This window comes from Lasioglossum baleicum, chromosome 10, assembly GCF_051020765.1.
Source record: "Lasioglossum baleicum chromosome 10, iyLasBale1, whole genome shotgun sequence".
Lineage (NCBI taxonomy): Eukaryota > Metazoa > Arthropoda > Insecta > Hymenoptera > Halictidae > Lasioglossum > Lasioglossum baleicum.
The window spans coordinates 11,936,199-11,948,832 of NC_134938.1; the positions used below are offsets into that span (position 1 = coordinate 11,936,199).

Sequence of the window (12,634 nt, forward strand, 5' to 3'; positions counted from 1 at the left end):
CATCGGTTGGAGGGACGTTCTTATCCCAGCTGATCGAGACATTTCCATCGGCGATACCGTTTCGCTGGATAATTAAAATAATCGCGGAACTGGCTGGGCGAGTAGGCTGATCCGCTGATTATCGGCTGGATCGCACCGTCGTAAAACCATAGCCACGCGAAACATTAAATTATACCATAGAATTTTCAACGACATGAAAATGTCGGGCCACGAGGAGAGCACCATCGTCTTCGAGCCTGCCTCGATGCAAGACCAAAGAGACCAAGGGGACATGAATTATTTCCATAGAGCAAACATAAAGTTCGATCCCTAATTGAGGCTTCCCATATCGGCTCGGCGCGATCGATACCGAGGACGTTCGTTCGTCGAGAGAGGCCCCACGCTGATCCTTGGCCGACGATCGTGATCGTTAACGGATAATACGACGTCTTAGGTACTTGGCCTGGTCTAGAGACGACCACCGACTACTTTCTCCGGCAGCCGGCCGGCTGTGAGATCTGTATTATTAACCGACTCGATAGTCCCGATCGATCGATCCTCGACGCACAACCAAATTCGCAAAAACCACTTTATGCTCGCACTAAAACCTCACAAAACCCCGTACAGCCTGCCCCGACATTTTTCAACCGACGTTGTGCATGTGCCCGTAATTATAAAAGTGGTCTAAGTGAGAATTTTTAAAACATCAGTCTTTCGCATCACATTATTCTAAACGGATAATGCAAAGAATATGCAAAATAAAAATTTTCTTCCAGAATTGCAACAAACTGGAGTGAAATAGAAATTTATTTTTATTCGCAATTTGTTTAACAGGTTGAAAACAATATATCAATATCCGAAGATTTTTTAAATATTTTTCTTAACGCGATATAAACCATTTTAGAATTCCGTAATCAATTCTTGTATAGGACTCTGGCTTCCCCTTCCACGGCGCCATTCCCTCACGCTTCCGCCGCGAGCCCGTCACGTGACGCACGCGTCACAATATCACGTGACTGATCCGGCACTGGCTGCAGAGAGGGTATTACTTCTCCGCTCATCTGGAGACTCTGGTTCCAAGTAATGTAGCGCGAAATTGATTTCTCACCCTTTCACTAGAAAGTGAGAACAATGGTGTTGGTAGAGAAAAATGGAGAAAAGATTTTTTTCCCGCCAGAAATACTCTGCTGAGTCCGCAAGGTGCGCGGCAGAGGCGATTCGGTCGACTTCCGTCGTCGAAGACCGACTTATTAATAATAATAAGGTGTGCGGTGCGAGGCAAGGCGAAAAAAGGACAGGCGAGCGCGTATGTAATTAGCCGTAACATCGAGACGGGACTAATTGCACGGTGGACGGTCGCGGTGGGCAACGACACCGCCTCTGACTGCGTGTCATCGATTTGCCTCGAGTTTCTCATATTACTCATACACGAGTTTGAGGCTTCTCCTCTCTGAGCGGCTACTCTCGTAACGGGACAACACGAGGCGCGCGACGAGTCTCTTCAAGGCGAGCCAGATCCTGCGGAACGATGCTCTCTGATTGAAAATTCACTGGCGCGCTGCTTTCTGTAATTAACGAGGCTAACGCGGCGTATCTTCGCCTCTAACGTGACAGAACGAATCCCCTTTCAATTAAACACGGATCCTGCTGCGTGACACTGTCTTTCGATTAGGCAGTTCCATTAGAAATTTGCCCGTGAATCCCGTGGAATCTGCTGTAACCGACTCGATTAATTTCCTGAGCCGATTGTAATGAACGCGAGCCAGCGACACTGCCTACACTCTCCTTTACGACGTTAGAACTCTCTGCCTGTACCAGGTTAGTCACGTGACAAGATTTTAATGATGGTCGTAGTGGTCATAGTGGTCACAATAGTCATAGTTGGCATAGTGGTCATAATGATCACAAATGCCGCAATGATCACAAAGGTCATACTGATAAGAATGATCATAATGGTCATGTTGCTCACCATGACCACCAACTCGTGACCAAGTCAGCAGAACTGAGTGAAGTTGGCATATCATTCTGGACCAATTACAATTATTACATGAACATTTGCTTTTTACAATTGACATAGACAATTTCTATGTTCCATTAAGACCCAGCTGTACAACAGCGTCGCAGAAGGGAAAGGGTACAGTTGGGAGGCTAGTCTTAATCTGAAGAAGGGGTAGAGGGGGGACAAGTCTTAATCCGGATGACACTGCTTCAGTCAAATCCCCGTCGCATTGAAAGTCAACATTCGACAACAGGAAGCAGGAAAGCCTGCTGGGTACTTGGATCTTTCACCGTCGCAACTTCGGCGCCTGGCAACAACAGTGTTGCTGGTTGATTTCCGTCGCCGAGGAAGTTACAAGGTCTTCGAACCGGCTATGGGTGGGTTCGCAATGAAGTAAGAATCAAACATCGCAGCCGATGGTCGGCAATCTGTTGATCGAGAAAGAGAGAGAACAATGCGATCCAGCGAATAAAGTTGCTGCTCGTAAATCCCGCTGGCTCACTCGAAATCTACGATTGCCTCCTACACACGGTGTGTACGCCTCGCTGGTGGAACGAGTCCCACTTAATTCGAGGCCCGCGGTCTCTGTAACAGGGTTCCGCGTTTAACCCGCGTTAGCACCGGGTGCGATCGCCGGAGCTAACAAGCTCTCTCGGAGAGGCAGGTACCTGCGCATTTCTGCCGATGTACACGTCGTCGCGACGCGGATACTTGCGCAAACAACAGTCGGAGGAAGTGCAGTTGCTGCAACGAGTCCGCTTGGTCGCTGGCTCTTGTAATGGCTCGAGCCCCATTGCTAAAGTACCAGCATCGATTGTTGTTTTTCCAAACTTCTGATCTCTGTTTTTACCGGGTGTTTCGGGTTGGGTGGTGAGATAGGGTATCAGTGGATTCCCCTTGAAGAACTGTGTCGAAAATGTGGGACGGTAGTCTTTTGCTGGGGCCCCTGTCGGGGAGAAAATTGACCCTGAACATTGGAGGGCGTGTCCTACGATTGCGTCACGTAGTGGGTCCGGGAAAAGAGGCAGTCAGGAGAATTGCAAAAAGCAGGGCCCTGACTATCCTCAAGGACATTAGAGGGACACCGAAGACCTGTTTCCCCCGAGCCCCACACTACCCCTCTTCACGGAGGTGTACGCAAATGTATTTTTTCCACACATCTTTAAACTAGATTAGGTCTAGTCTAGGATTGCGTCACGTGACTCGCCCATTGGCGGAACCGTGGGGGAAGGTAGAGTGGGGACTTCAAACTCTTGAATCATCAGTTCCAAGTTCAGCTTGAAGTCTTGGTAGCGCAGCTAGAGGAGTTCAGAGCTGCTGGCCAAGCTTTTGAGTTGCAATAGGACCTCACTGCTTGCAGCCTAGTTTATTTCCCGGGTGTGATTACAGGCGAAATAAGAAGCAGCAGGTTATACGAGACGCTAGGATCCGAAATCCAGAGGAAATCCGTTCTCGATGGGCAGATATGCACCTCCGATGATCCCGTTGCGAACCGCGGCCACACCCTCGTTCTAACACACGGTCATCCGTACATAGGCGATGGACCCAGCGGCAGACACACGTGGCCGGGTCTCTACACACGTTGTACCGATTGTATCTCGTGCGCTAGACCCCGGGTGGAGAGGGTACGAAGATCCTTATGGAATTCCGGGCTGCACCGGTTCCTCTCGAGCATTCTAATTTCGCAAAAGAATCTATACCGTATCGAATGAGGGAGAGAGATAGAGAGAGAGAGAGAGTTGGGGGAATCCGTGGATCCGAAGAATTCGCACACGTCAGCCGAGGCCCAGTGGAAAATGATAATAGTCAGCGGCGCGGTTGCCGAGCGTGCTCGATCGTGTCCGCGATTTGCATCGGCGAATAATTTACGTTTACGGGCTCGTGACAGTAGAAAATCGAGGCGAACGGCGTAACAGAAAATTACACGATTATCCCGTCGAAATTGGCACGGCTGCTGAGCCGGCTGTGTGCTCTCCCCAACGAGAACAGAGGGACACAGAGGGACGCCTGAACGCGTTTCTCCCTCTGCCACGGTCCCCTCCTCCCTCCGACCGGAGAGTGTCATTAAACCAGTATATCCTAGACAACCGCCGCTGATTATTTAGCAATACAAATCATTCCGCGAGCAGCCGCGCTATCTCTCTGTGCTCGTCGCGTCGCGTCGCGTCGCGTCTGTCCCGATCATTCTCTCTCTCTTTCTCTCGCTCGGACCGTTTCCAAGCGGGTTCTCGCGTGCGCGGGCGTGGTACGTACCACTTACGTGCGAGAAACGAACGGACACACCGACACACGCTATACTGGGTGTCCGGCTCAAGTTCCACGCTAAACTCCACCTCGCCGTGCGCACAATTAACCCCTTGCACTCGAAGCTGTCTCAACATTGCGCACCTTAGATCATATACAGGGTGAGTCTCGTAACGTGACCATCTCAAATAACTCGTGAGTTATTTGTTGTACAAAAGGAAAGGGGAAAACTTTACTTCACCGGACTCAAAATCTGTGCCTTCCTCCTACAAATTATAATGTATTTTGTATGTAATCCAGTAGAATTGCATCCGGGGCGGCTGCAGACCGAAGTCTCGATTCTGTAGGATCAATGGTTTAGGAGTTATGGTTGCTTAAAGTTGAGCATTCTTCAGTGTTTTTGATAGGTAAAGGCGCTGCCATCTAGCGGTTCTGCTCGGTCAGCGGCGCGCGATCGTCACTACAAACCAATATAGCTGCGCCCTTACACTTCGAAAACACTGAAAAATGCTCAAATTTAAGCAAGCATAACTCCTGAACCATTGATCCTACATGATCGAAACTTCGATCTGCAGCCGCCCCGGGTACAAATCTACTGGATTACATACCAAAGACATCATTATTATATAGGAAAAAGTAAGAGTCCGGCAAAGTAAAGAGCAGCCAAAGAAAATGTTCAAACAAATGTTGCATGGTTCTTAGCGCTAAACCTACCGAGCCTCGAAAGTAACTAGTACATGTTCCCTTATAAAAATGACAAGATTGATTTCTAAATGACTTTGTGCGAATCCTATTGTAATACGTGCACTACTAAAGATATTTATACAAGTGTTTCTTATGAAATTAGTTTTATTATTTTTCTAATTGTTAAATAAAAAACCTGGAACCGGTCATTTTGACCGGTGTTGGTAGGTTGAGTGTTAGGGGGACCTAAAATGGTGTCCACGGCTTTGTTAAGGAGTTATTGACGAAAAACACGGACCAATCAGAGCGCGACCTAAACGCGTGTTGGCACAATCGTGTTTTTCGTTAATAACTCCTTAACGAAACCGCGGACGTCATTTTCGCAAAGGAAAATGTTGCTTCAAATGATCTCAGGAACCTCCCATTTCCGAATATTGAAGGAATTTTGAGACACCCCGTAGTGTGTTGTGTACCTAGAGGGAAAAGGGGAATCGTCGACGTATCTCAGTCATTTTTGTCATAAATGCATAAAAAGTCCGCTGTTTAAGACAGCCTCCGAGGATAAAGTGTCTAGGTTAGGTGTATGTACCTCGAAATCTAGACTTTTATAAAATAATGGCGTCCGAATCCTCGAATGGGACACCCCGTGTATGTGTACAGACACGCGTGCAGGTACACAAGCGGCCGCGACGGTATGCATCAGATAGCCGGCGACCGGGAGAAACAGTTTTGTTGATTAGCGAGCTCGTTGAACCGGCCGTATTACTTTATTGAATCTGAGAAACGCTTGGTTCGCGAGAGTTACGGCGGATCGGAGACTTAAATATTGTCGCCGCTTTATCGCGACGACGACGCGACGACGGCCGCGGCGCTTATGCGAACGAGACAAACGAGACTGGCTCGAGAGCGGAACTGCGCAGGGAAACACGTATCATTCTATTGTGTTACAATATTTTTCTCCTGAACGCACAGTTTTTTTTTAAATTCGTTTTTTAATATTGCATTGTCATCCAGTTCTGAGCTACGTTTAAAGTTTCAAGTCTCTAGCTCATCGGGAAGTGGTTTAAAATTCGATTACAAGATTTGACGCATACAACAACGACAACTCGGCAAGCTAATATAAGCGTAGTAAAAAAGGATTGAAAACTGAAGAGAGTACCTCGAAATGTGGAAAGGACTGCACAGAGAAGAAGGCTAAGTGAGTATAAGTATTGCGTGAATATGCAAGCCAGCAAAATCCTCGATTACTCGAATTCCTCGGTGGGTTTAGGTAGCTGGAATCCCCGGGGGAAACGTCGGAAAGTAAAAGCGCGCGCGGCGTTCTGCGTGTTCCGATCAAACCCCGTGCCCTTTCACCGGCGTGGCTCTGGCACAGCGCGGCGTGGCAGTATCTCGAACGAGCCGCTGGGACTTTTTGTTCGGGGCCCAGGACCCATCGCCAAGGTTTATCGTTGGTCGTTAATACGAACACGAATTACACGGCGGTGCGTCGTCGTCGTCGTCGGATATGTATTTGCGTAGCTCGTCGTCGACGTTGTCGTCGTACGAGATGGTAGTGGCCAGCGTGGTTATGCCAGGCCAGTCCTAATTATAGCGTAACACAAGCGCACTGTATGCCGCGCTTACGTAATCTCACGATAATGCGGCTTCGAGCTCCTGCGCCGCATGCCTCGCCCGCCGATGCAGGCATTCGCGAGCCACATTATCTACTCGCCTAGGATAATGATATCGGCCACGACGATTCGCGCGCGCTCGTAAAAATTTCGCCGGCTCGAGATACCGCCAGATCCTGCCGCCGATTAGATCGGACCGTGCAACGCATGCAACAACCCCGGAAAATCGATAAGCAAAGCGGCGGGAGTCGACGGGACGCGATGAGACCTCGATCGAGAATTTCTAGGAACGTTCGCGGGTTACAACGTTACCTGCTGCGACGTTACTACTTCGTTTCTAATCGTGGAAAATGTTGCTGATGATTTTCTGACCGGCGGATAACAATATTGGAAGTTGGTACCGTTGAGGTGGTCCTCTAGTCGTCTAAGGATATTATTATTATTATTTATTTGTTATAAACGGACCGAAGCCCTCTTACATAAATGTTTACAATAGAAAACAATGAAAGACTACTCGTATGATAACATAGAATGCACAAAAACTGATGGTACAAACTATATAGCGTAATTATTTTTTAAACATGTGCAAAGGCTCGATGAAAAAATCAATACGACTATAGAGAGTGCTAGAGTCTGCAATAATGCGATTTATTGGATTAATTAATCCAATAGTAGATCTCCAAAAGTAGATCTGGCTTTAAGGGTTTGAAATCTAAAGGCCAGGATAGTTTTGTATAGAAATTTTTCACTGCTTTTGGGCTGAGATCAGGAAATGTTCCCGAGATCATTTGAAGCAACATTTTCCTTTTTCAAAAATGGCGTCCGCGGCTTCGTTAAGGAGTTATCGACGAAAAACACGACTGTGCCAACACGCGTCTAGGTCGCGCTCTGATTGGTCCGTGTTTTTCGTTAATAACTCCTTAACAAAGCCGCCGGGTCATTCTTGCAAAGGAAAATGTTGCTTCAAACGATCCGAGGAACCTCCCATTTCCGGTTGTTGAAGGAATTTTGAGACTTACGAAATCATTTTTATTATTTCAATAATTTTAAAATAAGAAAATCTGGTAATTTCGACCGGTGGTACCAGATTCAGTGTTAATAATGTGAACACTGTGCGAGTGATTAGAATCTATCCAGAATGGCGAGCAGTGTTTGGATGGAGTCTAGCCGAGGAGGAGATGCGTTTCCAGTGCAGAAGAAACTGCGGGTCGCCCGTCCTTTGAACCGGGCGCGGCGGCAAACAAATAAATAAATGGATAAAATATGTTACGGGCCTCGTAAACGGCATATCTGGGAAGATTATATCCAGCCGTAAACCTCGAAACGATCTTTCGGTGTACAAAATTTCCGCGTGCATCGGAGACGCGGTAGAAACACATCACGATACCCTCGGTGCTTGTTCGATGACTCATCGCGGCGGAGAGATCGTCGGGATAAGAACGTTATCGCACGGGTCGTCGGTCAGATCGATGTTATCAAGGATGCTGTTGCTAATCAGCGTGAGCGAAAGAGAGAAACGGTTCTAGCCGAGACCTGGCTTCCGGAATCGTCTCGGGGGCCCGATGGCGTGGTCTAACAGATACGGTAGGCATGCCAGCCTGCAGGTAACAAAATAGTTAATCCCAGTAAAATCAACCATGAATCTTCCTCACCCCTTCTACTTAGAGATTTTCCTCTCTCTCTTTCTCTCTATCTAATTCTCGCGATCAAGCAACAAGAATAAACATCTTGGTTTTCGTGATTTTGTTTGCTGGACCCGGAATGCATTCGGAATAATCGTCGATCATTAGTCTCCTCGCTCGATCATCATTTACCGGGACCGCTATCAACGACCGAGCAACTCGATGCTTCATCTCGAACGTCTTCCTCGGATGATAGTTTCCTATCTCGCCACATTTGTATTTATTAGCGAATCGTTAAGTAGCCCGTGCCGGCTGCTTTCATTGCTTCCACAACGCCTCCGGGAACTATGCTACGAAAAATGCTTGGCGTAATGGGAGTAGAATGGAATTGCAATAGACGATGCTATGAATACCCTTCCCCTCCATTTTTGATGTTTGCTGGACATACAGGTACACTTTCATCCATAAATCATCGGGCATTTACTTATCTTCTTCAAAATCGTAATTAACCCTTTGCACTCGAAGCTATTCAAATTGGAACATCGAATTTTTCTTCCAGCTTGAAGTATTTCGATTTTATATGATTTCTTAATACGTTCTTGCCGAATGTTGACCGTTTACCTCAGTGTCTCGATAACCAGCGTATGTTCAACGCGGATTACATTTTCACACCGAATTTATTAAATTTCATCACAAAGATAGTGAGTGATTTTCTTAACAAATTACGACTAATTTGTTGGTTTGCGTTCCTGAATTTCAAAATATTCCTAATAAATTAGTTGCTTACAGACGTAATTCTGGTAAACCCTGAAGATGATCTTCTCTCATCGATAACTGCTTTGAGCAATCGAAACAGTTTTTCTTCATCAATAACAGTTATCGAGGAAGATCTAATTTTTTGAACGCTAATAACTCTTGTAACCACAGAATAAAAATCGATATTTTTTAATCATTTTGTTCCTCGAATTGTTTTCTTCATATATATATTATGTATATTACCTGAAATTTCAATAATAATCAACTTTTTATTAATGATTTTTATCGTAGAAAATTTTAGAATAACTGTTATTTTTGGTCCCTGGACGCCAAATTGGGAAACAATTATCCCACTTAAACTTTCAAGATTCAAAAATAGAAGAGTAATGATTACAATTTAGAAAATATAAGAAGAAGGGAAGAGGATTGTTTCTTGCAATCGACACGGAGAATTTTTATTTTGCGTGAAGACCCGCTTAGGCTACTCGTGAATAGTTATTTCGGGAAGGGCTGGTCGATTGGCTAACCAGCCGTCTCCGATAAATTAATAACCGCTCGGATCTCGGGATTACGTGAGACGGGGTTGGCGCGGGCGAGTGGCGAAAATCAAGATCTCGCGATTCTCGTTCCCGACGTACGGTTGATTAATACCCAGATGTAATTACTGGTCGGAGGAAAGGGTGGGCGCGAGAGAGAGGAATGGGCAGCTCGCAGAGCTCGCACCGCTCCGAAGACGAGGAAAGCGTGCAAACGTGTCCGTATAAGATAACAGAGGACGTCCGAGGTTGCCGCGAGAAGGTGGAGGCGAAGAAGAAGAAGAAGGCGGAGAAGGTGGAGGCTGTTAAGCTGCCGAGGGAACGAAATCCTGACAGATTTCATCGTGGGCTGACGTAAACAATTTGCGAATGTAAATACCTGTTGAATATTGAGCGAGAGACCTCGAGGGGCCTCACACCTTACGACCGTTTACCCTTTAAACTTGTGATTACATCCACCACCTTCCACCTACCGCGGCGAACCACGTGTACACACACCGAGAGGTGTATCCTCTTCTCCACCCGGCCGACGTCATTGGCATAAATTATGCGAACATTGTGCTGCCACGGCGCGAGGATCCACGAGACGTGTATCGCAGACCTATCCGTCCGGCTCGCGCGATTCGCAACCACGCGGCCGATCGAGAGCCTCGATAAACTCGTGAGAGATCCTCCCTCTACTCACCCCCACCGCTATGCCGGCCACCATTTAAAATGGCGAACTTGTTCCGGACTTGTTCGGCTGCGATTCCTCCGTGGTTCGCACGATCCTACCATTTTTTCCGGTTTCTTTTTGTTTGCAGACTTTGGCGGAACACGATCCGGCAACGCGATCAACCATTTGTTTTTGGTCGATTAATCTCTTGGTGGTACTTAACAATTGAAACTTTAAGTCGAAGGCTACAAATCTTCCAGCACCGTCAATCCCCAATTTCGGAAGGTGGCTCGTGTCGGCTCTTTAGCGGACCTAACAGAGTTACCCTAGATGCGGATCTTTATGCATTTATAAAGAAATGGAGTAGACGAAACTCAAAATTGCTGCAAAATTTAAAAAATTGAAGATGCTGATATATGAAGTCGTTTGACTTCGATTCATGACTCTAGCAAAGTCGTTAAGGGATGAAATAACATTCAATTGAATTTTTATTTCTTGCAGACAATTTTTATTTTGCATAAAGATTCGCAATCTTATTATTATAGTCGGTTACCTACCGTGAAATTTAAAACGATAATACAACATTTCAATTTGTCGTTTAACAGAATAAATCTAAAAGAAATGTTGCTGCAACCAAAAACATATGTTTCATTGTGAGCAGCCTTGGAATTGATTTGTTTCTATAATTTTTCCATTTTCCAAGGGGAAGGCAAGGGGTAGTGTTCACGCAGTATAAGACAACCTTTTTGGCTTTCTTCAGAATGGGCCTTCCTTTTTTATATATTTCAATATTATAAAAAGGCAGCATTTCTAATGGTTGCCCAACCAATACCCCAACGAAGGCCCAACAAAATTGCCAGCCATAAATGCTATTAGGGTACGAACTAGCATTGCTCATCCTTCTGCTAATGTCTCACATTCATGCAAGATCTTTTCTCATGTCTGATCTAGGTCTGGTCAAATCACCTCCTATTTGGGAACAATCAACCTCGTAGATCAAGCCTCCTCAACGGAACCCGAGAAAGTCACCAGTAAAGGTTCGATCTAGAAACCATAGCGGATCTACATATATTCCCGGGATCCATCCCCCGGATGAAACCTCGGAGAATCGCGGATCCTATCGCATTGCGCTGGACAGAGGCGTGTGTCGAGGCTCTCGATTAATTGTTCCCCAGTCGAAAGCTAACTTTGTATCGATCTCAGTCGAAGATACGTCCGACGGCAGATCCGCGAAGCTGTACCCGACCGAACGGGCGGATTCTCCAGAAGCGACAGAAAAAAGAATGCTGGTCGCGAGGACGATTAATAACGCCCGCGTTCTTCGAATCGGGAACGAGCACCGATATAATTTATCGAGTGAGGCCGCGGTCGCCAGGAAGCGATCTGAAAATAAAGCTCGCCTGGGATGTCGGTCCAATTAGATCGCCGCGGAAGCTCCGCGTCCTAGCGCGTACGCGCCGATAAGAACTGGTGTTGGGATAATTGGTTATTTCTCGCAATCGATCGCCGACCTGATAAAGCAATCGACGCGTTGGATAAGCCTGCCGATTAGCCGCGCGTTTAACTATAACGGAATCAAAGGTAACGGGATTCGCTTTAACGGAGCCGATGATTCAGCGAACACGCGAATTCGTGTGTCCAAGGTCGCTTGCCCGCCCCACATTTCACCAGTTTTCTGTAAGTCGCTGAATCTAGTCATTATCCAGAATCGTCGTCCTGTTTTTTTTTTCCGAAATAATTGATGGCAACGTTTGCCAAGACAAAGTCGCTTTAAGCTCGCTATCTATCCGCCAGCTTTTAGAGAGAGGTATAGTTGCGCCAGACTGCTGGCGCATGATCTTACTGCGATAGTTCCACTTACCGTCCTGATTCATTCCGTGACCGCCGTCATCTGCACAGAAAAGAGAGAACAAATGTTTACAAACAAACTTCCACATCGGTACGCCGTAGCGATTCGATACATCAATTGTAAAAATACTTGTACTCAATAAAAACCACGCTCATAGTAAAATGCACTAGTTTCAAGTCTCTAGCTCATCGGGAAGTGGTTTAAAATTCGATTATAAGATTTGACGCATACAACAACGACAACGACAACTCGGCAAATTAATATAAGCGTGGTAAAAAATAGATATTTCTAGATAAATCAAGTCGCGGAACAAATAAGGGACATCGTGGAAGGACGTGGAGAAACAACACATCGGACGCAGGATCATCAGAAAAAGGAGGAAGAAAACAGCGCTCGTAAAACTGTCTGGTTGATCAGGTAGAGAGACAGTAGCAAAAATACGGCGGAACATCTACTTAGTTCTGTCCGATGGGAGAATCGGTTGCAATCGTTTCTCAGCGATTGATCGCCGATATTCGATCGTCGATCCACCCGACGGAAAAAAATGATGGGGCTCTAATGTTGCACACGGGAGGATCATGACGTCTCGCGACTGGGAACGATAGCAGGCTCTCCGGAACGGCTAGCTGCAACCTATTTGTACCGGTGCCTGGTATCGCTGGATCGCACTGTGTTCCTTTATTTAACCCTATAAATA

General features: G+C 46.4%; 1 protein-coding gene across 7 annotated transcripts in view; it reads right to left on the bottom strand.

Moving 5' to 3' along the window:
* Positions 1-12,634, bottom strand: part of Sv (paired box protein shaven) — a 201,834-nt gene that overhangs the window by 134,489 nt on the left and 54,711 nt on the right. For all 7 annotated transcript variants that reach the window (XM_076431405.1, XM_076431408.1, XM_076431404.1 and 4 more), the window contains exon 3: positions 11,950-11,979. In XM_076431405.1, the coding sequence (XP_076287520.1) occupies positions 11,950-11,979 (30 nt within the window). The remainder of the gene's footprint in view (positions 1-11,949; positions 11,980-12,634) is intronic.